The sequence below is a fragment of the Phaseolus vulgaris genome, chromosome 9 (genome assembly GCF_051622355.1).
Source record: "Phaseolus vulgaris cultivar YP4 chromosome 9, ASM5162235v1, whole genome shotgun sequence".
Lineage (NCBI taxonomy): Eukaryota > Viridiplantae > Streptophyta > Magnoliopsida > Fabales > Fabaceae > Phaseolus > Phaseolus vulgaris.
The window spans coordinates 18,637,992-18,665,884 of NC_143506.1; the positions used below are offsets into that span (position 1 = coordinate 18,637,992).

A 27,893-nucleotide genomic window follows, 5' to 3' on the forward strand; every position below is an offset into this window, starting at 1 on the left:
TAACAATATTTATTTAATTGCATAGTTTTATATGATCATTTATGATTTTATTTTTCTAGTATCATGATTATAGGCTTTTATAGTCATATAAAGAGAGGAGGAAACAACTTTGTTGAACATATGAATAGGAAATGGAAAAAGGACGATTAAGATAAAATAATTTCATATTAAAATTAAGAAATCTATTTTAAAATTTTAAATTAAAAGCTTAATTGATTTAAATATCGTCACAAAAATATAATATTCAAAAGTTCAAATATGTTTTTATTTCTGAAAAATATTAATTTTATCTACTTTTATTTTCTACAAAAATAATATTTTTTAATACATCACATTTTTAATCATTATTTTTAACTATAACGAGTTTAACGTTAAAATAAAAAAAATTAACTAATATAATTAAGATAACAAGTAATACTATAAATGAAGATAGTTCACTACAAAATAATTTTGACTATTTTAATTACTATTTTATACATTTAGTATTAAATTTAATAATATAAATTAAAAAATAACAAAAGAAATCAAAGATTTAAAAGAAATAAGATCTGCTACACTAAACTAAAATAGGTCAATATTATAAGAATTGATAACATTTTTTAAGATGGTTATTTCATAAATTTTAAATTGTATAAGAATAGACAAAAAATAATAATGGTTATTTTTTATATTACATATAATTTTACTTTATTATTTCTAAAAATTAATATATTTTATCATTTTTATCTTTAGATATAAAACCTTTCTTCCTTATACATAAAAAAACCATTTTATAACGATTTAATATTTTGATATGAAAATTAAGATATAAAAATAAGTAATAAGCTATTGACTGTAAACGTAAAACTAATATATACAATTACCTTATTTGTATTAAATAAAAAATTAATTAATTAAATTAAGTCTCTAAAAAAATATAATTATCCTAGTTTAAATATTTTTACCGTACTTGTATTAATTAGTGTATTCCACTTTCAGTTTTAAATAGTGATAGTACTTAAAAAAATGACAGTTAGAACAAATTTATAATCAACAGAGCTAATCTTACAAAATTGATTGAAACCATAATGATTCTGATTCATCTAATTTATCCTGAATCACAAGGAGAGATAGATTTTCCTAACAAAATCAATTTCTCGTACGAAGAAGGATTGAACATGGGTGCAACATTTTATAGCCATTAGCATCATTGTCTTGAACTAAAGAAAAAGCATTCTGGTTTATTGATTTAATGACAGATACAATCAGAAAAAGACAATGGGATGAGGCAATGAGTTGGCAGAGGAAGTTTATTTATAATTTATGAACAGCTGAGGGCATTGGCTAAGGCTTTAAAAACTTATCAAACCAATCAGCTGATTCCTTCACTTGAAATCTTGTTAATTGGTTTCCAACTCCAGGTTCTACAATAACCTGCATGTAAAAGCTACCAATCATAAACTTGGACAAAAACAAGAAGCCAATTAGTAACAGGATTAAAACATTTCTCTTTCTTTCCCTCCAAAACATATTTCCATACACCCCCACTGAGTTCTCACATCTACTGAGTTGCTGATAAAAAAAATTCCACATTCTTAAGTTAACCCTTAAGGTATCAGAACCAAGGCTCTTTCTTCTTATACTTCTACAAATTTCTTAACCCTTTTTTTTCATTTTAGAATATAAGCTTTCCAAAATATATTTTTTATATTTTGAAAAGCAGAATAGATCATATAAGAAACTTTGTGGTTGGCATGAAGTGAGTGCCTATAATTTATTTAAACAAGGTGTATTAGGAATATGATGCCTTTATTGGATTACCCAAGATTATCTGATCTTTTGTAAATTTAAGTTGGAACTAAATCTTTATTTGTATTTTTATTATGAGAGATTTTATTTATTTATTTATAAAACTGTGTTTTTTAAATCAGAAAATTGCTGGATACAACCAATTGTGAACCCATTCTTAATAAACCGATGATGACTCTCTACACCCCATATCAATTTAGATATGTACCCAACACATTGACATGAAATGTTTGTTTTGTCTTTAATGAATTAAAATTTTTGCCTTCTTGATATTCATATCCGTAAGTTAAATTGCAAAATTCTGAATGTACAACTTCTGAACTAATATGTCATTTTTGGATTTCACTATTCGGAAGTTTATCTAGACAACATAAATGATCTTTCGGGTGTCAAGATCCGTAAACAAATATAAATGAGTTATGAATCTCAATCATCAGCACCATTTACAGCACGTCATTCCAGATATGAAAATTCAGAACTCATAATTCACTTCCGAATATGACCATCCAGAAGTTTAAATGAAATACAAAAATAACCTTCTAGATTTCAAAATCTGAAATGTATGAAAATCACTTCGAGATTTTTGCATGCGTAAAAAAATGAAATAAAAATAATGTTGGGTTTTAAATTTTAAGTTAGTTGCATGTCATAAATTATATGATACAGAAAGAAATTGTCTAAACTGATAAGGGAAGAGACAATGTATAATTTCCTTACCGAGGTGACCAAGAAAGACGAGATCATACCTTAAAATGATCTAAACACTGAAACGCTTCGTATGCCTCGGTAGCCTTTTTCCTTGGAACTTCCAAGCTTGCAATGGGACAACAAGGATCTTCCGCACCTAGAGTTCCCAAAGCCCAAGCAAATGCTTCAATTACTTTTAGTTTATAAATTTTCACAAAATCTAAATGAACCAAATAATTAAATTGACTAAATAATAGGTCTAAGGTGTTATTTACTCATACATACATATATATATATATATGTATGTATAATGATAAATGCCTTACCATTAATAATAAGCAATGGGCGTGGTGCTATAGCTGGAATTGTTTTGGGTGAATCAAAATGGTAAAGTAAACCCGGAGCAATTCGGTTCATTGCCTGATCAGAAATGAAAAATTATGTGATTAGTATATATTACAATGAAATCATTAAATTAGTCACTATAAACTAAATCATATACTATATCATACAGACTTAAAAAAATAATAATTAATTTTTATTAATAAATATTTTAATTAACTATAAAAAATTTGAACAATCAACTTTTAGTTTAAACGGATGGTTAAATTTTTTAAAATAATATTTAATTTAGTTATATAATAATTAATTATTTTTTATTTTTAAAATGATTTTTTATTTAATAATTTTATAGTAGTGATAACAATACAAATAATGCAATACAAGAAAATTACTAAAAATTACTAAATAAAAATTAATTTTAGAGAAAAAAATAATTAGTTGTTATAATGACTAAATTAAATACTATTTTAGAAACTAAAAAAATTATTGGTTTCTAAATTAGTTTTTATTATTGATAAATAATTTCTAAATTGGTATATAATCAACAACCAAAGTTTTTGCTACAAAATTTAAAATCTAAATAATTGGTAGTTAAAATCATGATAGCTAATTGGATACCAATTTAAAAATTATTTATCAAATTAGAAACTAATGTAAAAATCAATAATTTTTTTTAGTCTCTAAAATAATCTTTAATTTAATAATTTTTAAAATTAATTTCTATTTAATAATTTTCTTTATACCTAAATCACATCTTAAAGCAATAATGAAAGCATAAAACAATTGATTTGGATACAGAATCGGAATTGACCTTCTCCACTACTTCTTTGTTAATAACATCTTTACCCAAATTGTGACGAGCCACTGCATCCAAGAACCAGGACATTAGGGGATGTAAATACCAAAGTACCTTCGAAATATATGTTCAGTGTTTACCTTGCTTGAATAAATGATTACCCCCTATTATAATTTCCCTTATAGGTCTTACTCAAACACTGTTCTCACTTCAACAAGTAATTTTATTCCGTAATCAATGACCTTAAGAATCTATTAGATGTTCCATATGAAATCATACAACACGTGCTCCATATATAAACTGATAGGTACAACATTATGGGAGTTACATGAATAGTAATTTCAATATTATATTAATCCAAAATGAAATACTGGAAGCACTAACTAAATCAAAGATAAGAAAACATGTAAAACATGAAAGAATTTTCAAAAACTCATTTGACATTTCTCTTACTAACAAACTATTTAAGCAACAAGATCATCTAGATGCTTATAGTTTATCGTGTATAGACGTTATTGTTTGTAGATGCTATCATTTATAGATACCTATTACACCCATTGTTTATAGATTATTTCTGTCTGATTGACTTGTCTTTGTTTTTGTTTTTTATTGTCGTTGATTTTTTTCTTTCATTTTGTTTTCTATATATACCCATTTATTCTTTTTGGGAGGATAGATTGTAATAATGAGTTGTCTTCTTTCCTATTTCTTCTTTTCCTTTGCACTTTTTGCTTTGTTTTTATTTTTTTTATCATGTTTAATATAAACTCTATTCTTCAAATCACTTTGCAATCCAATCAAAATTTTAAGATGATATTAGAGTTATTTTGCGAGTCTCTATTTTTCTTCTCTTTGCTTTATGCTTCTATTTTTTTTTTCTTTTTAATTTTTTTTCATAATTGGATTTTTTTTTAAATATTTCTATTCATAGTTATCTTTACCTTCATCCTAACGAGAATCCTGTCATTACTCTAGTCTCTTAAGTGCTTTGTTGAGTGTGAAGCCACGACCAATTGGGTTGGGCTGACTAGACACCTTGTTTTAGTGATTGAGCTTAATTATTGTGTCCCCTCAATAATCTCTATTTAAGAGATCTTTGTGGTTGTAATAAAATTGTAACAAACAGGATGAAAGCCTAATTAGTTGCCCATGGACGTAGGTTGCAGATTGACGATCGAACCACGTTAAATCTGTGTTGTTTATTTTCTGCAGTGCAGTTGATTCATGATTGTGTGTGTTGTTTCCACGTGCGTTTTTTCCATCATGCTTGACCCCACAAATTATAATTCTTTGAACGGTTTTATGATCACCACCTTGAATGCTAAAAATAAATTCGGATTCATTGATGGGATTGCGAAAGAACCCAACAAGACAAATTCTTCTTATCATTTTTGGAAGTGCTACAATAATATGGTGATCTCTTTGATCGTTTACTTAATTTCTGACTCAATTCGTCAAAGCGTCTTATGGATGGATAAAGTTGAGGAAATCTGTAATGATATGAAATCCAGATACTTTCAAGGAAATTTATCGAGAATTTTTTATCTTCAAATGGAAGCCTCTTCATACTAAACTTCGTGTTATTTGGGATGAATTGGACAACTTCAAACCTGATATGGTATGCGTATGTGTTACAAGACGCACTTGTGATGTTCTGACAATAATAAGTCAAAGAAAATATGAAGACCATCCTATGCTTTTTTTGAGAGGTTTAAACAATTAGTAGAGTAATATTAAGTCATATGTCCTACTCATGGACCCTATTCCTCCCGTCACAAAGATTTTCTCTTATATGTCCCAAAAAGAAAGACAAATTTAAGGAAATAACTTCATTATTGGATTGAAACTGAGGTGCAATGCGACTATTGGCTATACTCATTCTTGTACTCATTGTGAGAAGAATAGGCATGCCGAAACATGCTATCGTAAACATGATTTCCATCTAAATCATGACAACAAGAATTACAAGAAAATGTGTATTCACTGTGGAAAAACTTGGTCATACTATTGGCATCTATTATAGAAAACATGGATTCCCACCCAACTACAAGTTTAATAATGGTAAAAAATGATGTTGTCAATAGTATAAAGGTAAAGCATGAAAACAAGGGCGACATTGGTCATTCGTCTACTCCTGGGAATCAAGATTTTTTCCTCTCACAAGAGTAGTATCAACCAATGTTGTAAAACTCGATAATCATAAGAGGATCAGAAAGAACATAAAAACGTAACTCGAGGATCATAACTCAAGTTGTAAGAGTTACTTGTATATGAAAACCAGGTAACAAGGAGCATAGTACACAAAAGAAAATAAACAGATAAGAACAAAGAGGAACAACAATATTGAGAGTGAGCAGTGACAAACGAAAATGATTGCAAACACAAGCAGTGGTGAACGCAAGTGGTTGCAAACACGAGCGACGATGGTCGCAAGTGATTTGGAATGTGAGTGGTGGTGAGAGCGACGACAATAAGAGCGAGTGATGGCAAGCACATCGGTGGAAAGTGCGAGCGGTGGTGATGCAAACCAAGCCCACAAGAAGATGATCAAGGATGTTCAAATACACAAAGAAAAGTCATCTCAAAGAAGAGACCTCACTAGAGGGAGAATTGGACAAGGACCAGAGCACCTAAAGTTCTTTCTGCTAGTCTTTTTAATGATTAGAAAATGTTGTAAATAAGTTGGGCTCACATGAGGGGTCCAAATAGTAGAATAAGCAAGAGTATGTTTATATAGCATAATTAGGAGGCGAAGACATAAGAATGAGCCTATAAGAAGTCCATTAGGGTATAAAGGAAACCTAACTTCTAGAATGTGTAGGATGGCGCGGTTTTGACCAAAGTCCAACCCTAAAACCGCTCCACTTCTCCCTTTCCCATTCTACCATCTTTTATTCTTTTCCAAGGCTCCTAAATCTATAAATAGGAGGCTTCCCCCTTTGTAAAAACAAGTTGAATGAATAGAGAAAGTTACTTTGCACATTTTACGTGAGGATGATTAGTGAGGTTTGACCTCTTAGTCTTAGTCTTATCTTGTGAGTGTTGTGAGCTCTCAAATGACAACATCTTTCACTTATCTTGGATTCAATTCACCATCCAAGTGGCGTGCACCATTCACAATTCCACCTCTTATAAGTTTCCTTATCTTTCCTCTTTTCCTTCCATTATCATTCCATGTTATTCATAAACATGTTCTTATTTGGCTTCTTTTTAATTCCATTCAGTCATTTCATTGTTCTTGTATTCCTTGTTTAAATTTCGCACCATTTTGTCATCATTCTCACCATATAATTGTTTTTCTCTTTGCCTTGTGGAAATGAACCTTCACATCTACTTAACCACTTGGTTAAGTTAATGTCCAATGAGAATTTTCCTTAGGCTATCACCTATAATTGTCTTAAAAATCCAATTCTAAGTAAAGTGCCACCATACAAATGAAAAATCTTAAAATCAACTCACATCAGGTGGCAAGCAAGGCGAGTAGGAGGATAAAGATATTTCAATGATCCTCTGATTCACCAAGCAACACGCCTACTCATTCCAATTCGTGCAAGTCACGATACCCCATCTGAATCACCCCTCCTTCTCCAAACTCGTTGAATCGTATGAGTTTGTGAGTACACTCACAATTTAAACAACATTGGTATCGAGCCTTGATGTCATTAATTCCCAAAATTGCTTTTAATAACTCCACTAGCGCATATCAAGTTAATCAAATTCTTTTGTCTCATGTTTGACACAAACTCTTAATCTAAAAGGTAATAATGTAAACACTGGTATGAACTTTTTAAATCTACAAAATTTAAGTTCTTGGATTATTGACTCTAGAGCTACTAATCAAGTCTCATATTTTATCTCCAATTTCTTTTCATAAAAAAAAAATTAAACTCATTAAAGTCAATCTTTCTAATACAGAAAAAATTTCTACTACTCATATTGGTATAAGAAAGTTTAACGATGATTTCTTTTTTTTGAAAATGTGCCTTTTATACCTTCATTTACTTACAATTTTTTTTTTCTAAATTGACTAACACTTTATGATCTTGTTTTCTTTGTTGATTCTTGTATTATTCCAAAAAAAAAAAAGAGGAAAGATTGATTTGGTTAATTTGCGTTGCTCTATATGTTTTCAATACTTATGTTGTTTAAACTTGTTCTATCAATACATCTAATGTTGAATTAAACAATGATGATATAAGCATTATTTTTTGAAATGCTAGGTTAGGATACTTATCTGATGATCGTTTACCTGAAACCATTTGTATATTCATTTTGATAAGAATCAACCTTGTAATGCTTATCACTTAGCTAAAAAGAACACTTACCTCTTTAAATGAGTAATTCTCATAATGTATTCCTTTTGTTTTTTTTTAATATCAATATTTGAAGACTTAATGACAATATTTTTCTTCATGACCACAGGTATTTTCTTACTATTATGGATGATTGTACTCGCTTCACTTGGATTGATCTTATGAAAAATAAAACTGAAAACAGATATTTACTCATGAATTTCATCATATATGTTTATTTAATAAATATCATTCCTACCCATTATTTAAATAATAATTCTCCCAAGGAAATTCTTTATGGTAAATCTTGTAACCTTAACAATCTTCGTGTTTTTTTTTTGTCTTTCTTATATAAGCACTCTTGTTATTTATAGGAAGAAATTGGATAGTCGTGATCTAGGTATTTCCCTAAAGTTTGAAGCTAACAAAAAAATATATTTTATTTATAATCTTAAAACTAATAACTTTGATATTTCTTGCAATGTCATTTTTTTTATAAAAATCAGTTTTCAAAAACTAAATTTTTTGACAATGAACACATGTTTCAACCTTACTTGCTTGCCAACTTTTAATTTTTTTGATAATTTTGTTGTTTAAGATAATACTAACTCTCTTGTTCTTAGAAGAACTATAGGACTAGACAATTGCCTACATATATAAAAAAAACTATCATATTGCCTTTGTTGATTCTAACACTGGAGCTAGGTATCATATTGCAAATTATGTCTCTTATGTCGGATTGTCTTCATCTCTTAAAAGAATAATCATGAGTATTAATGTGAATCTTGAACAACACTGAATTAAAGTTATGTACAATGAAATACAAGATTTAGACACTAACCAAACATGGATGATAATTGACCTTCCTCCCAACAAAATTGTTATTGGTTCTAAATGGATTTATAAGGTAAAATATAATTATGATGGTTCTATTGACACGTATAGGGTCATACTTATTGAAAAAGGCTACACTTAATTAGAAGGTCTTGATTATACTATTTTTTCCTCTGTAGCGAAATTAATTATTTTACGCTTATTGCTTTCCTTTGTTGTTATCCATAATTGGAATTTGAAACAACTAGATGATAATAACATTTTTCTCCATGGATATTTTCATGAAGAAATATACATGTTACTTCCTCCCGGAACTAGGTTTGTCTTCTTCATAAATCCCTTTATGGCCTTAAAATATCCAACAGATAATGGTATGCAAAACTTTCTAGATTTCTTACTTCCATAAATTATAAAGAGTCGTATGCATATGATTCTCTTTTTCTTAAGTTTAAAGGTTCTACCATAACTACCATTCTCATTTATGTAGATGACATCATCGTGGTTGGAAACAATATTGATGAAATATCCAACATCACTTCTCAATTTGATGAAGCTTGTTAAAAATTGGAAGATCTCACAAATTTCCTTGGTCTTGAAGTTACCAAAAAGCAACAAATGAATACATTTCTTTCAATGAAAATATAATCTCTACCTTCTTGCTTCTAATGACATGTTTGCTTCAACTCTCATCTCAACACCTATGAATTATTCTACTAAAGTTTCTCATGACGAAAGTGAACATTTACCTCATCTGATAGTCTATAGACATCTCATTTATTTTACTAATACGCGCCCTGATGTCATATATGTCATCCATAATCTCATCCAATATTTTAGTACTCCCACCATTAATCATCATCATGTAGCTCAACATATCATTTTTTACTTGAAGCTTACGTCTGAAAAAGGAATCTTCTTTGACAAACATAGTGATGAGAATCAAATAAAGAAGGCTTTTATTAATGGAGGAAGAGGACATCCACCCTCACATTTGAAGTTCTTCCTTCTAGTCTTCTCAAAATTAAAAGAAGACATAAAATAAAGATGAGGCCCAAACCCAAAGCCCAAGCCCAAGCCCAAGAAGACCAAAGCCCAAAGAGCCCAAGTCCATCCCATGAGGGGCAAGGCCAAGCTTTGAAATACTCTTGTATAGTTTTAGGAGGTGTGGTTATTAAATAAAGGAGTGTGAAAATGTAAAATAAAGTCACATTACCCATGTGACTTAGGAGAGTGGTGTAGGTGTAGTTTTTGGGAGGTGTCATAGTAGAAAAAGGTCACACCTCCCATGTGACTTGTTTTTGGTGGGAATTTCAAATGAGTTTATTTGAAATTTCAAACATAGCAACATATCATTTTTTACTTGAAGCTTACGTCTGAAAAAGGAATCTTCTTTGACAAACATAGCAACACCTATTTAAAGGCTTTTAGCGACTTCAACTGGGCTTCTTGTCCCGATATTTTTCGATCTATCACTGTAACCTTGGAAATTATTCCATCGTGTGGCGCTTCAAGAAGCAAATTGTTGTTTTCAAGAGTTCTGCTAAAGTTGAATACACAACTTTGGCTTCCACCACTTGTGAGATATAATGGCTTACCTATCTTCTAGATGACTTTCGCATCATTGTACTAAACCTTCTACTATATACTACAACAATCAATTTGTAATCCAAATTACTTCCAATCAAGTCTTCCATGAACATACTGAATATATTAATATTGGCTGCCACGTTGTTTGTGAAAAACTAAAGTTGGGTTGATAAAACTTCTCCTTATTGCCTCCAATCTTCAACAACCTAACATCCTCACCAAAGCTTTACCTCCCTCACAATTCACTAACCTTTGTTTCAAGTTGGGCATGCTTAATATACATTCATAAGGGAACACTCAAAAAGATGATATTAGTAACAAATCGTCTAACGAAGATCGTCTATAGACGATTACAATTTATAGACGCCTCTTGCGCCTCTTATATCCATCGTCTATAGACAACTTATTTTTTATTGACTTGTGTTTTTTTTTCTTTTGTCAATTTTTGTTCTTTTGTTTTGTTTTCATGTATATATATGCCCATTTACTCCCTCTAGAAATGTAGAATGTTATATATGAGTTTTCTTCTTTCCCCGATTTTCTTTTCCTCTACATTTTTACTTTTTTTCTTATTTTCCAATCATGTTTAAGATAACTTTGTTCCTCAAATCAGTTTGCAATCCATTTAGATTTTTTAAAAACTTAACATACCTTCAAACAAAAACTTCATAGCATGATTTTCTTCATTCCATTTATTGTTGTCTACAACCCATCGAAATACCTGCAATATATATCACACAAGTTTGAGTAGTTGTTTCAAAAACATATTTCACCAAACAAAAGCTTCATTCAATCATTTAGTATCACCTGGACACCAATAATAGGAACAACCACAGCGTAGCGAGTATCATAAAATGCACCAAGCCATGCATACATTCCTGGATGAAAGAATTATACAAGTGATGAGCATATCGTCTAACATATTCCTTTCAACATCTTTTAACCAACCTCCAAGTGATATTCCTGTGATTCCTATTCTAGAAGGGTCTATATCCTCTCTTTTTGTTAGATAATCTGCTAATACCTTCAAATCCCAAACCTGTCAGAACATGGAATAATATGAAAAAATCATAAGAAGTGTCACAATCACACTTGAAACAAACCATTTGTAGCATAAAGTGCATTGTAAATGCAAGTCCCACTTTATTTTTATTAAAACAAATTAAAGACTTTAGAACTAGGTTGTTTATATCTAAAGATTTAAAGACATATTTTCGAAGTCCCACTTGTATATTTTGATCAAATTCCACTTGTAAATAAACCTACTAGAATATGGAATAACACACCGTTATTTCTGAACCGAATAAATCATAAGCTTATATTGCTACAACCACACTTGACACAAAATGTTTGGAGGATAAAGTGTGCTGGTAAATGCAACTTCACTTCAGTTTTTATGAAAAAAAGAGAAAAATAAGCACTTTATAACTAGGTTAACTATATCTAAATATTTACACTACCTAAATATTGTTCACAAAGACAAAAAGGAGAGTAAGTCAATTGTTTGTATTTACTAATTTGTGAAGAAATGGAGGAAACACTACAAGAAAATCATGAAATAGAAACCAATGTTTAGAGACCAAAATAATTAGTTGCGATAGTAACTAAATTAGAGACCATTTTAGAAACTAAAAATAAAATTGGTTTATAAATTAGTTTCTATTATTGTTAAATAGTTTCTAAATTGGTATCTAATTAGCAAACAGGGTTTTAACTACCAATTATTTAGTTTCTAAATTTGGTAGCAAAAACATTGGTTGCTAATTAGATACCAATTTAGAAACTATTTAACAATATAATAGAAACTAATTTAGAAACCATTTTTTGTTTAATTTCTAAAATGGTCTCTAATTTAGTTACTATTGCAACTAATTATTTTTGTATCTAAAAATTGGTTTCTATTTCATGATTTTCTTGTAGTGAAAGGACTTGCAGAAAAATGAGTACTGGGGTTCCTAGTGTAACACCCCATAATTTACATATAACTATTACAATAAAAGTTCTACCAGTTTCTATACAAACTTGGAGTTTTTCAAAAACATTCCTAATACATGATTAGGATTTATAGAAATACAAATATTTACATATCCACAGCTCAAAATAAGACTTTGAAACCTCTAAGGCTCTCCTGCACCTATATGGTCATCTGCTCGTGTACATAGTACAGTCATCGCAGTTCAAACACAACAAGAAAAGCAAGGGTAAGCTAGTGAAAATAGAATTTTATAATATACACAAATAAATCAAAAGAGAAAACCAAATTACATGATCAATTTATCAAATTATTCAATTTTCTTCAAATCTCAACAATAAACAATCACATAGATCTCACATGGATCTACACATCCAGAATATTCAACAAACAACGTCTTCCGGAAGACCAGTATTAAGTAAGTCCTACCAGAGACTAACACCTAATTCAAAGATTACCAGCGAATCCAACAGAAAGGATCAGGGTAAGTTCAATACAACCCAAGCCGTGCATCTCATATGTCACGATGTGCATGAACTCCCCCATAAGCTTCTCACCACCTGATATCTTAGTCTATGTGACTTAGATCATCAATGAAACTCGGAGATCTCTGTTACCACATAGGCATTAATACTTAATACACAACAAACATCAGTCCATACATTATCCCAAATGTATGAATTCAATTCCATACCATTTCGTCATACAATATCATTCAAAAAGTGATCCACAATATTCAAAAGCATTACAAAAAAAAAAGCAACACTTAAAATATTAAACCATCAAAATATAATATTTTTACAAATTTAAATAATATATAAACAAAAAACCCAATATATAAACACACAACATCCCTGCAAGAAAAATTGAATATTGCGACCACGTCCCTTCTGCATTCAGATCTTCTATCCTAGGGTGCTATTAAAAATTAAATTTAGCTTCCCTTACCTCAATTGCTTGCTTTCCAAGCAACTTTTAGAATTTTATTCCCCACAGTCTGGATAAACTTCAAGATTTACAGGCCTAATGCAAATTATCCAAACAGAACAAAAATTCAGTATATAATAGAATAAGTTGAGAGGATTAAACTTCTCAACTAATCCCACCAAGATTGATGACTAAATCCTAAGGAAAAACAGAGAACAAAGGATATTTAGAGTAAAAATGAACTTACTCTGTTTGAAAATCTGATCGGGTAGAAATGTTCCTTAACTTGCCAGCTACAACGTGGTCCGATCAGATTCTAAAATAGATGAAGATTGGGAGAGCAAATTAAGAGAGAGGGAGAGAAGAGAATATGGAGAGAGAGAGAGAAATGGAGATAAGGAAGAAAGAAACTGTGCATGGGGGGGGGGGGGTCTCTGTGTTTTTTTTTTACGCTGTTACATTATCTCCAACTATAAAAATTTTCGTCCTCGAAAATGAACTTACCAATAAAGAGACTAGGGTATGATGCTCGTATCTCCTCTTCAATTTCCCAAGTGGAGTCTCCAGAGATGAGATCCCACAATACTTTCACCATGGGAATACTCCTTCCACAAAGTTGTTTCACTTGTGAATCTAAAATTCTGATTGGCTTCACTTCAAACGACAAATTTCCTTTCACCTGGATAGAATCAAACTCTAGAATGTGACTAGGATCAGGTATGTACTTTCTTAGCTGGGATACATGGAAAATATTGTGAATGTTAGCTAAAGGAGGAGGCAAAGCAACTTCATAAGCCACATGGCCTATTCTCCTGAGAATTTGATAAGGTCCTATGAACTTAGTATTCAATTTTTTGGATTTCAGTGCTCTTCCTACACCAGTGAACGATGTAACTATCAAAAAGACATGCTCACCCGTAGAGAATTCTAAAGGTCTTCTTCTTTGATCTGCATACGACTTTTGCCTGCTGAGAGATGTTTTCATTCTTTCCTGAATCATTTTTACTTTCTCATTGGTTTGTTGTATTAATTCTGGTCCAATTAACACACTCTCACCATCCTGAAACCAACACAGAGGTGTCCTGCACTTTCTTCCGTACAATGCCTCGAAAGGAGCCATTCCTATGCTAGCTTGGTAACTGTTATTGCAAGTGAACTCTACCAATGGTAGAATTTCATCCCAACTTCCCAAATGATCTAACACACAAGTCATAAGCAAACCCTCTAAGGACTGGATAGTTCTCTCTGATTGTCCATCAGTTTGAGGATGATATGCTGAACTAAGTCTAAGTTTAGTCCCCAAAGCTTCTTGAAGTGTTTGCCAGAATCTGGAGGTGAATCTGGGATCCCTATCTAAAATATGCTGGAGGGTACACCATGCAATCTGACTATTTCATCTATGTAAATCTGGGCCAATTTCTGCATAGAGATTCTCAAGTCTATAGGTAGGAAGTGTGCCGTCTTTGTCAACCTGTCCACTATGACCCAAACAGAGTCATGCTTCCTCAAAGTACGTGGTAAGTGGGTAACAAAATCCATTGAGATACTATCCCACTTCCACACTGGAATGTCTAACTGAGTTAACATGCCTCCAAGTCGTTGATGTTCAATCTTTGATTTTTGACAAGTCAAGCAAGCAGCTACAAACTTAGCTACATCATTCTTCATGCCATGCCACCAATAAGACTTCTTGAGATCTTGATACATCTTAGTCATTCCTGGATGTAAACTGAATTTGCTTTTATGACCTTCAGATAACACTGTTTGCTTTAGTTCATTATCCTCTAGTATGCATATTCTATTTTTGAATCTCAAAATACTATCCACTCTTAAATAGAAGTCTTTAGCTTTGTCAGTATTTAATAAGCCCATGAAGTTCTTCAATTTTGAATCTTCCAACTGCTTCTCCTTCACCTTCTCCAGAAATTCATTAGTTATAACAAGTGTATTACACTAATGCAATTTGAAGACATGGAAACCTCCAAATTCATACTCCTGAAATCTTCAATCAATGCTAGCTCTCTAATCATAAGCGACGACATTTGTATCTTTTTACGACTCAACGCATCTGCAACAACATTTGCCTTCCCAGGATGATATATTAGCTTGAAATCATAGTCTTTTAAAAATTCAATCCATCTCCTCTGTCTCATATTTAACTCCTTCTGATCAAACAAATACTTCAAGCTTTTATGATCACTGAACACATTAAAACTAACTCCGTAAAGAAAATGTCTACATATTTTTAAAGCAAATACAACTGCTGCCAATTCTAGATCATGAGTTGGATAATTTCTTTCATGCACCTTTAACTGACGAGAAGCGTAGGCAACAACTTTCTTATTCTGCATCAGAACACAACCCAATCCTTGATAGGAAGCATCACAAAAAACTTCAAAAGACTGATTGGTATCAGGGATTGTTAATACAGGAGCATTAGTCAACCTTCTTTTCAACTTTTCAAAGCTTCTCTCACATTGTTCAGTCCATGCAAAAGGATGATCTTTTCTAGTCCATTGGGTCAAAGGAGACACTATTTTAGAAAAGCCTTCTATAAATCTCCTGTAATATTCTGCTAACCCGACAAAGCTTCTAATTTATGTAACTGTTTTAGGACGTTCCCACTGAAGTACAACCTCCAGAAGGATCTATTGATATTCTCTGTGTAGAGATGACATGTCCTAAAAATTGTATTTCTGACATCCAGAAGTCACATTTTGAAAGTTTAGCATATAACTGTTTTTCTCTCAAAATGTTTAGGACATTTCTAAGATGTTCTGCATGTTCTTCCCTTGTACGAGAATAGATCAAGATGTCATCTATGAACACTACAACAAACTTATCAAGAAAAGGTCTGAATATCCGATTCATATAATCCATGAAAATAGCTGGAGCATTAGTCACACCAAATGGCATGACCAAAAATTCATAGTGACCATACCTTGATCTAAAAGCAGTCTTCTGAACATCTTCCGCTTTCACTGAAATTTGGTGATAACCTGAGCGCAGATCTATTTTAGAAAAGACAACTGCCCCATGCAACTGATCCATCAGATCATCAATTCTAGGAAGATGATATTTATTCTTTATTGTTACCTTGTTTAATTGTCTATAATCTATGCATAGACGTGACGAACCATCCTTCTTCTTCACTAATAGCACTGGAGCTCCCCATGGAGAAACACTAGGTCGAATGAATTGCTTCTCCAATAAGTCTTCTAGTTGTTTCTTCAATTCAGCTAACTCTATTGGTGCCATTCGGTATGGAGAAATTGACACTGGGCCTGCTCTAGGAATCAAGTCTATTGCAAACTCTATGTCTCTTTTAGGTGGAGGTCCAGGAATCTCATCAGGAAATAAATCCATAAACTCCTGAACTACAAATATATCTTTTTGTACTTTATCAGTAACTATAGAACAAGCCAAGAGCATAAAACATTCTACACCTTCTTGTATCTCTCTCTCAAACTGATGAGTTGAGATAACCTGCATTCCTTCTAATTTAGGGAAAATTAACTTCTTCCGAGCACAATCAATAAGGATATGATTAGCAGACAACCAATCCATTCCCAATATAACCTCCAAATCTTTTAGAGGTATACAAACCATGTTGATCTTGTATCTCTGCCCATCTATAATTACAGGACACTCAACACACATGGAAGAAGTTACTGTAATACCTTATGTGGGTGTAGATACCACCAACTCAAATTCTAACTCTCGGACTGACAACTTAAGCTTCTTAGCACAATCAAAAGATATAAAAGAATGGGTTGCCCCAGAATCAAACAATACAGATAACTGTGTTCCAAGGATAGAACAAATACCTCTAACAAGGCTATCAGACTATGAAGCTTCAACTCCACTAATGGCAAAAACTCTTCCAACATCTCTGGGTTTTTTATTACTATTTTGTTGTACTTGTTGCACTCTGCCAGAATTTGGAGCTCCCAATTGGACACGACAATCTTTTTTTGCATGACCATACTTGTGACATCTATCACATGTCACATTTGACACTGAATGAGGGCAAAATCTAACAACATGTGGCCCACCGCATCTAAAACATCTGAAACTAGGTGGTGATTGAGAACTGGATCTTCCACTGCTATAAGATTGATGTCTGAAATAAGATTTCTTTCTATCTTCATATTTAGGCATGCTTTTAGAAGGTCCTCCCACTTGAGGCTTAGCAAGTCTGCTACTAATTTTCAAACTCTCCACTACTTTTGCTTTCTCCACTAGAGCAGGGAAATCTCTAATGGACATAGGAATCACCACTTCTTTAAGTTCTTGCTTCAATCCAAACACAAATTTTCTACATCTCCAAGCCTCAGTCGTGGTCTGGGTGTAGAATCTAGCTAGGTGTTTGAACCTAATAGCATATTCAGTGACTGAAAGATTTCCTTGTTCCAGCTGCATGAATTCAATTTCTTTTGCATACCTAACACTATCAGGAAATACTCCTCCAGGAATCTTACTTTGAAGTTCTCCCAAGTGACATCTTCTCCTTTGTCTTCCATCATTTGCTTCATGTCTATCCACCAAAATTCAGCTTCTTCAATAAGCATATAGATGGCATAAGATAACTTTCTCTCTTCAGGGCATTGAGTAGCTTCAAATATTCTTTCTATGTCTCTCACCCACTCGTCCGCTCCATCTGGATTTACCCTGCCATTAAATCTGGGTGGATTATGTCTCAAAAAATCCTCCAGACTAAAGGTATGGTTAGGAGAATAGGCCTTGTGGCTTATGAAATTGCTTTGCCTCCTCCTTTAGCTAACATTCACAATATTTTCCATGTATCCCAGCTAAGAAAGTACGTACCTGATCCCAGTCACATTCTAGAGTCTGATTCTATCCAGGTGAAATCAGGTGTCCCAAAGTGGGTTGAGAACAACTGTGTTAGGTTCCTTCACCAGGATGTGTCATGGCAGGAATTTCAAGAAGAATTGTTCTCGAGAGGTCTTTCTGGTATTAAAGGTAATTATATGGGAGATGATTGTGTGCTCCTTACTCCTAAAAATGAAGAAGGACCTAAGAAAATGGTGGACGAAAATAGGGGCGTTTTGGAAAATCTATTCAAAGAGATTGTTGAATGGTCTGACGAGATCATTCCTCGACACAAATAGGTATGGTTTAGATGTTGGGGGCTACCTCTTTCTCTTTGGAATAAAGACACGTTCAGGAATGTAGTTGCAACACAAGCTACAAAGGTCATATTTGTAGACGAAGCGACTTTGTCTTTGGAAAACACAAAATTCGCAAGATTTAAAGCAAGGGTATCAATAACATGCGACACAAACTTCTAGAAAATGATTAAAATTAATGGTACTCTATATTCAGTGGTAGTGAGGGAGGAGCTTGCGGGGTTTCATGCTCGTGCGAAGGTAGAAGATTCAACCACTCTTCAGATAGTGTAACCTCGATGGATTCGTTCATTGAGGATAACCATTGCGATATTTCAAGGAAAATTATGAAGAATAGGGTCAAAACACAGATCTTATTTGAAGGATAGCCAAGCGGATTATGATTCAGGACCAAAAGACGAGGCAAAACACAATGGAGGCTCGATGCCAGAAAGCTTGGATAGATTGGGGAATGCCATTAGATCTTTACAAATTTTATTTTTTTAACATTAATGAATCTAGCACGAATAGGGAAATGGCATAGAATATTGGAAAAGTGAGCAATGATGTAATAAAAAACCTAAATGACTTTTCGGTGGGCTCAGTGTGCGCCATGGACAAGGAGGTGTCACAAGCAATTTACAGGCTCAATAAGGATGGTTGCGTTTCAGTTTCAAGCAAAATGGGCCAAGCAGACTTAAGGAGCCTAAAGGGTGCTCAGTCCAGCAAGCAAACAATTCTCATCAGAGTTAATTCGCAGAATCAAAACCTATTTTTTACTTTGCTAGTCTTGATGAAGGAGGGAGGACCAAACAATGTGTCGACGGAGGAGATGACCATGACAAAATTAATTTTAGAAGCAATGGAAATGCCCACGGAGAGGAAGGCCAAACGAAAGCGCTCATAAGGAGAAGGCTTTTTAAGTCACTGGTTTTGGGAAACACGCTTGGGCGCAATGTGGGTCACAGTGGTGGAAGGAAGCTTCTGCAGGGGAGAGTCTAGCATCTCAGTGCCTTTGGAGAGGGACTCACACTATCATAGAATGGTGAAAGTTAATCTGAACGATAACATTTCTGATTCTAATATTTTAAATTGCAATAGATTATTTTGGAGTAGACAAGATCTCTCTTCTCTGTTGCAAATTTTGGAATTAGGCAAAGAATTGGGGGTTACATTTGATGGAGAGCAGGGTGTAATTGTAGAGGGAATGAAGAGGATGGAGGCAAGGGACCGCAAGATTAGGAATGTTAAAGGTGATCTATGTTAGTTGGAACTTTGAATATACGTGGGTTGGGGGGGAGTTGGAAAATGGAGATACATTAAGAGCTAGATTATGAAGGAAGCGTTCGAGGTAATGTGCCTACAAGAGACTAAGACTGCATCCATATCATAGGCAATGTGTTTCTCATTATGGGATAGTAACGATATTGGTTGGATTCATAAGGAAGCTCAAAATGGTGGAGGAGACATGCTAACCATGTGGAACAAAACATGATTCAAGTATGAAGGACATGTTGTTGGAGAAGGATTTATAATGGTAACAGGTCAACAATTGAAGACTGGTGCAAAGGTAACTATTATAAATGTATATTCCTCGTGTATATGGGAAGAGAAAAAATAGTTGTGGATTAATTTGTCAACTTCAAGGCAAGCACAAATGAGTTGCAGTTGGTATGTAATTGGGGACTTTAACGTTGTGGGAGCCTTAAATGAGAAGAAATATATTAATTCTTATGGAAGGCACAAAAGAGAGATTGATGGTTTTAATGAGTTTATTGAACATAATATGTTTTTGGAGATAACATGTGTTGGAATTAAGTTCACATAGTTTAGATCGAATGGGAAGGCGATGAGTAGATTGGACAGAGTTTTAGTGTCACGGGAATGGTTGAATTTATGGTCAACATGCAAACGATACGTCCAAACAAGGCAAGTTTTGGATCATTGTGCTATCATTGTTAAGTCTACGTCTGTAGATTGGGGACCAAGGGCATTCAGAACCTTAGATACTAGGTTCGTGGATTTGGTAAAATCTAAGTGGAATTCTTATTCTCCGGGTGGGGAAGGAATGGTCAAGTGCAAAGAAAATTTAAAATGATAAAACATGATTTGAAGATCTGGAATGCACATGTCTTTGGGAACATATACACAACAAAGAGAGATATTATTGCATAGATTGGAGTGCTAGATCTTGTAGATGAAGCTAACGACTTAGGTGAGGAGGACAAAGGGAACATAATCCAATTCGTAACCGACCTCAAGGATATCAACTGCAAAATTGAATCTTTATTGAGGCAAAAGGCAAGGATTAATTGGATCAAGTTGGGAGATTCTAACACAAAATTCTATCATTCGTCCATTACACGGAGGAGAATATTGAACCAAATCAAAGGTGTGGAAGTGGACGGTGTGTGGAAAGAGGATACTGAAGTGGTGAGAACATTTGCTAGAAGTCTGTTTGAAAAACGCTTTTCAAAGCTTGCTCACTTCAAGGTTAGGCTAGGGAATGTGGACTTTCAAGCACTTATGGAGGAGGAAAATGCTAGGGTAACTGCAAGGATATCAAAGGAAGAGATTAGGGAGGCAGTGTGGCAATGTGAAGGATTAAAAAGCCCTAACCGAGATGGTTTCAATTTTAATTTCATTAAAGGAAACTAGGAAACCATTAATGAGGGCATCCAACAAGCGATTCAAAGCTTTGAGGATACAGGAAACATCCCAAAAGGTTGTAATTGCTCGTTTATAGTGCTTGTACCCAAGATAAAGGACCCCACGTATCTGGAGGAGTATGAACTGGCTTATCTTAAAAGTCGATTATGAAAAGGCATATGACTCAGTAATATGGGAATTCTTGTATTACATGTTAAGTAGGCAGTGATTCTGTGAGAAATGGATAAGTTGGATCAGAAGATGCTTAGAATCCTCATCCGTTTCAGTTTTGATCAATGGATGTCCAACCCGGGAGTTCATACCAACAAGGGGGCTTAGATAAGGCGACCCAATAACTTCATTTTTGTTCTTGGTTGTGGTGGAAGGTTTAGCAGAATTAGTGAGAAGTGCATTTAAGCAAAACAAGTTGAAAGGGGTGAAAGTTGGAGAAGGCCAGGTAGAGGTCTCTATGTTACAATTCACAAATGACACTTTAGTTGTTTGCCAAGCTACAAGTCAAAATGTTATGACGATAAAAACAATTCTAAGATGCTTTGAACTAGCAGTTGGGTTAAGAGTAATTTTTCATAAGACAAGGATTGAAGCAATTTGTGTGTAGAGACCACAGTTCCATGTATTTGCTAATATGCTTAGTTGTGCACTAATGTCGATTTTGTTTAAGTACCTAGGACTGAAAGTAGGGGGTAAGCCGAGAAGAAGGGAGTTCTGGAAGGAGGTTGTTGACAAAGTGAGAAAGAGATTATCAATCTAGAGAGGAAAGAAATTGACCTTTGTCGAAAGAGTCTGCATGATTAAATCAATTTTCACTGCAATTTCTTTGTTTTACTTATTTGTAATTAGGGCCCTGGTAGCAATATGCAAAGACATCATGGGTTTGCAAAGGCGAATTCTGTGGGGGTGGGGGGGTGTTGATAAGAAAATTTCTTAGATAAAATGGGAAACAATTTGCAAACCAAAGATAGAAGGGGGTTTGAGTATAAAGGATGTGGAAACTGAAAGTTGACTTTACAGGTACATGGAGAGAGGTGGTATTGTCTAAATATGTAATAGGTGCCTGAAGAAGAACTTCTAATCACATCAAGACACAATCATGGTGGTGGCGTGATCTGTGTAATGTCTGTGAAGAAGGTAAATTGGAAAGTTAGTTTAATAACCAGTTATCGTGGAAGGTTGGGGTCGGGAACGATATCGTCTTTTAGGAAGATACGTGGTTAAACACTTTACCTCTAAATTTTGTTTTCCCAAGGTTGTATCTAATCTTAGAGGATAAAGGGAAAAGAATCCAACAAGTAGGATTGTGGAATGTATCAAGATGGGAATGGAACTTGAGTTGGAGAATGATGACATTTGAATAGGAAAGAGAACAACTCACACAGTTGGTAACAGATTTGAATAGAGTCAGAATTAACCATGACTATCAGGATAAGGTTGTTTGGACAGCTGAAGAAGGTGGATTGTTTTTTGTAAAATCTGCCTACCAAGTTCTGGAGTTGTTTATACCCTCTGAAAGGAGCCAATCAATGGAAATGTTATGGGAAATCAAAGTTGTTCCCAATGCTTTAATGTTGGCTTGGAAGGTCCTAAAAGGGAAGATACCAACACGTGTAAACCTCCAGAGAAGAGGCATTGTCTTACCATCGTCTATGTGTCCCTTATGCAATCAGGAAGAGGAAACGGTTAACCGCCTTTTTGTGGAATGTAAGGTAGCGTATAAGGTGTGTGTAATGGTTTCAAAGTGGGTGGGGGTACAAGTTGTGTATAGTAATGATATGAAGCATCATCTACTACAGTTCACCTTGCCATAATTCAATGCAAAACGAAATCGTGTTTGGAAAGGGGTATGGGTAGCGGTTGTCTGGAGTGTCTAGAATCAAAGGAATGGAGTGGTGTTCAAGGAAGGGAAGGTGGATGAGGAGAAAGATAATGAACTATAATTTCTCTTACTTTGATTGGGTATTATACCCCTTAAATTGTTTACATTCTCTAAGTTAATAAAGCTCAAATAGGTGTTGCTTAAGGTATTGTTGTGTTGCAGATTTGAAGTAATGAAGGAGCATGAATGCATGTTGTGGTGGCAGAAAAAGAGAAGAGATCTTTTAAAAGCAAATAAAAGGAAGGATGCAAGTATGAGTTTTTTTTTTTTTTGAAAGGTGGCAAAAATGGAACGTTAAAAGAAGTTAGGACAAAAAAGAAAGGAAGTGCGATGAAGGAAGCGTGTATGAACTGGTGCAAGAAATTGCAGAATTCAGACACAATAGAGGGAAAGAAAAGAAGAATGGTTCGATGTGCTTAGGCAATAAACTTAGTGCAAAGTCCAATCTGATAGATTCATAAATGACAAATATTGCATATTAACTCAATTTGCATTAGTGTTTACTGCAATTTGGATAAATCTTTTGATTTTTTATTTTGTTTTGTCCTAAGAATTTAGGCTTCATACAACTAGTGCCCTGATAATACTGAACAATTTACTTTTTTGTTTCTTGTGTTTATTTTGTTGAAAAGCTTAATTAAAAAAGCCTAAAGTTTAGTCGGTAAAATGTTTCTAGTAAAGTAGAAATATTGTCTGGATTTTGTACGTGTTAGAGTATTCTTGAAATACTCTATTTTATTTATTTAATTTTTTGTTAATAACCATTAAAACAATATTTTGGACCAAATCTCACTTGTTGAGAGGCCAATAACCTGTAACAGAATGATGGTATCACAGTCGCAGCCGAATACATGTTGTATTAATCCAATTGAAAAAATGGTCTTAAAAAAAAAAACTCTGACACAAGCCGAGACTAAAAGAAAAAAATATATAGAGAGAAAAAGAGACATATGTGACTTTTGAGATACTCTTACTAAGAAACAATCTAATAAGTTGGATGGTTGTCGGGGTCCATTTTCCTGTGTTCTTAAAATATTTTGACTACTTTTTCATTAAAGTGGTGATTCCATCTTTAACAATATTTCTGAAAAATAATGACCCAAAATCTTTTAGTGAAGTTCTTAATTAAACGGTAAAGAGAAAAAAATGTATTTTCACAATCTAAATTCTATATCAAATTTAAATAATAATAAAATATTAAACTAAATTATTTAATTAAAATATAAATTAAACTATTGAATACAAAATTTAATAAAATTATTTGTAGATGATTGTACAAATTTTGAAGGATGTAAACCTATCACGTCCAAAATGGCAAGTTGATTGATAAATAATAAGAGAATAGGTTAAATTATAATATAAAACAGTTTTATACAGTGAAATCTAGTCACAAACTAATAAGTGTGATATAACAATTATTAAACAATCTCAAACTAACCAATACAAAACAATAGTTTTAATAATGTTATCCTGACATCATTAAAGTCAATAAGAAATTACCGTTTCATATAATGGCAACGTTGTAGCCAAGCGCCAGGAAAAAATAAGTGCCTGAGTTTGTTGCAGCCAAAACAAGTAAAAGAAAAAACATGATCAGTTTTGAATTTTATATAAATTAGTTCTCCTACAGCTTAACCATTATTTTTCAACGCAAATTATCCATTCACAATCACTAAATACGAATTCCATTTGATGTAGTATTCCAACTATTATGTTTTTGGAACTCATTTAAAAATTTATTTGAATTAATATACAAACCAAATTCTATGTTGTAACTTCAAATTCCTATTTTATGAAATTACTTCATTACCATCACTTTGAATGTAAACATAATAAGTGTAGCATGGTTAAATATTTTAAACTGAATAACAATAACATTAGAGAATCAAAAGTGCAGATTATGCTTGTATCTATTGAAAGTCACATAAATTATGTTAATTAACCTATTATAAAATTATTTAATAATATTAATAATAATTAATTATAATAATAAAATTATAATTGTAAAATAACAATAAATAAGATAATTTATATAATAATAGTATTAATTATAAAAAATAAATATAAAATTATTATATAAAATGATTTTTATAATTTTTAATATTATAGTTTAATTTATAATGAAATTTTGTTACGTGCCAATAAATAATTTATATATTTTTTCAAAAATAATTATTCAATGATATTAAAAATCATTTATAAAATTTTAATTAACTTAAATTTAAAATACATCATATTTTATTATTCAAATAAAGATAAATTTGTAAATTTATATTTTAAATATTATTAAAAAAATTTAAATTTTTTACAATCATCACATTACTAACAAATTTCAATAAATTTTTCTCGTAAATCCACTATATAAATACCTTAATCCAAACAACCTTATTTCTTTCATATTTTTCTAAGAAGTGTCACTTTAAATTCAGTCTCCCAAATCCTCTCCTTAATTCAAACACACCATACAAGTAAGGTAAAGCAAAATAACAAGTAAAACAATAAAATTGGTGATGATATTGACAACTGTCTTTGAAAATAATATAACTACATTTAACAACTCTCTTTATTAATATAATAAAATTAAAAATTATTTGTTTTATTATTCTCTATATTATTAATAAAAAAATATCTTTCTAATTATTTTTTACATAATATTTTACAATTTTAACTTTTTATGTGTTATAACGATTTTATATATACACTTTTTAACTCTTTTAAACTCAATTAATTTTACTTTTTATAAAAATATTACCCACAATAAAATTGGTTTACCTTTTTAAACTAACATATTTTTTATCACAAAAGAAAATAGACACAACTCATATGTTTTCATCCTTGTTAATAAAGAAGTTGGTTAATTAGGTGTTTTTTATTCAAAGACATTATTGAATTGGGATGAGAGTGAAAGAAGAAGAAAATAAGGGAAAGAGAATAAAAAGTTGAAAGTTGTTTACTTTGAGAGGAATGGGTGAAAAGTTTGTAGATAATTTAATTGATATAATAAAATAAAATATTTTTAAAAATACAAATAAAAGTTAAAATAATATTAAATTAAAAAGTATTATAAAATTTTAGTAAAAGTTAAAGTTAAAATAAATTTTAAATAAAAAATTATTATAAAAATTAAAAAAATAAAATTAATATTTAATTTATTGTTTTTAAAACGAAATTATAAATAAAATATTAAGTATATAATTGATGGTGAGTAACCATAATCAATTATATACCTAATTCATGGTAAAAGGTTTTTTAGTTTGTATAGGAAGAGTAAACACCCTCATTTGATGCACCGAAGAAAACAAGAGCGTAAAAGAAAGTGTAAAAATATGTATTTGTTTAGAAGCAGTACATCTTTAAAGGAGTCTGTGGTGACGGCACGTTCTCCATGGTGAGAAGTATCCACTGAAATTGCTACATATCCCCGAGAAGCATAGGCCTAGAAGAAGAAGAAGGGAAAGAAAATCAGGTATCATAATAAATTTACAATACAATGGAATGGAAGAAAGAGATAAGACACACCTTAAGCAATGGACGCAAGGACTCTTTGTCTTTGTTGATACCGTGAAGAAAAACAACCGCAGGCCTTTTTCTTTGCGTCTCGCTTTCTTTCAACTTCAACTTCAAAATCAACACCGACACCCGTGCTTTCGTTAACCAGTACTCTCCCTGATATCCGAAATCAAATCAGAACAACGATTCAAAGTTCAACTCTGAATAAATCAAATTAATTAGTCACCTACCTCTTGGGCATTTTCGACATATGTAGTGTATGTCGTACCTTCTTCATCTGTCCATTCTTTGTATGCCGGGTTAACTTCCTGATATCCGAAATCAAATTACAATAACGATTCAAAATTCAACTCCGAATAAATCAAATTAATCAGTCACCTACCTCGTCATCGTCGTCTTCGTAATTGACGACAGGTCTAAATTTGGGATATGTTTCACCATCCTCCAGCTAAAGAGCACAAAATCAATGAGTTTATCTCTCAAGCACAAAATGAAATCAGAATAACAAAAATACCTATTCAATTAGTCACCTACCGACGGTATGTACAAGCTGAGGTTCTCCTCCTCAAGCAACTCTTCAAGGTTCTCTATGTCGGCCTTCGGACACGATTCCATTATCTCTATCTGTAATTTTCAGACGATTGAAGCAGCCAATTAAGTAGACATTGAAAATTGATAAATAAAAAACAAGCAAAAGACGCTACAAATGTGAACAGTGACAATACCTCTTCCTTCGTTGGAGGAGGGTTTTCGTTATAAGGACACATCACTGGCTTCATATGCTTGACCTTGATCTGAGCTGAAGCGTCATACATAAGAACGGATTTGATTAAACGAATCGTTGAGCAATACATAGCGAGAATGTGAAAGCTAACGAGGGAAATTTGATTGTCGTACCGTTTTCATCTTGTCGATAATTCATAAGGAGTCGATGGAATTTGGATCGAAGCTTGGTGTGAGCTTTTTCAAAGGCTTCTTTTTGCGCCATTCTTGTTTGGGATTTAGGGTGAGAGTGAGTCTGAGAGATGCTTCTCCCTCATCTGTGCCTTTATAATTACAATGTTGAAATTCATAAGTACCATGTGTCTGCTGATCCAAATAATATGGATGCAACTACCAAAAATAACTAATCAAACCCTCAAGATTATCATTACTCTATGGCTTATTATGTTAGTTTTCTCCTTTTCCTTATGCTCCAAACCAACTTTTTTTCCCATTCTTTGTAAGCTACAGAAGAGTGTTAAATAATACTACATAAACTTTTAATCCTTGCTTTCCAGATTCAGTTTGATAGTGAAAAATACATAGAGAAGTTAGGCGTGTGAAGATGAACAATGTAAGCAATCTTTTGGATTAATAAATTTGGGTTCACAAGGAAAATGGGTCTTTTGATTCAATTTTTTAAACTCGTTTATATTCAACCCAACCGAAATAATTTAATCTTAACATATTTTGTTAAAATTCAATAAAAATTTATTTAATTTTT

General features: G+C 32.4%; 1 protein-coding gene across 1 annotated transcript; it reads right to left on the reverse strand.

The window, feature by feature from the left end:
* Positions 1-1,054: 1,054 nt before the first annotated feature.
* Positions 1,055-27,547, reverse strand: LOC137820481 (uncharacterized). Its single transcript, XM_068624597.2, has 15 exons — positions 27,305-27,547; positions 27,133-27,206; positions 26,942-27,031; positions 26,790-26,855; positions 26,638-26,715; positions 26,417-26,563; positions 26,247-26,333; positions 24,398-24,448; positions 11,275-11,365; positions 11,134-11,204; positions 10,978-11,047; positions 3,629-3,681; positions 2,802-2,895; positions 2,535-2,632; positions 1,055-1,413 (listed from the first exon to the last, which is right to left on the reverse strand). Exons 1-15 carry the CDS (start codon positions 27,393-27,395, stop codon positions 1,324-1,326), a joined length of 1,251 nt encoding a protein of 416 aa, XP_068480698.1. The 5' UTR covers positions 27,396-27,547; the 3' UTR covers positions 1,055-1,323.
* Between the last annotated feature and the right edge of the window lie 346 nt (positions 27,548-27,893).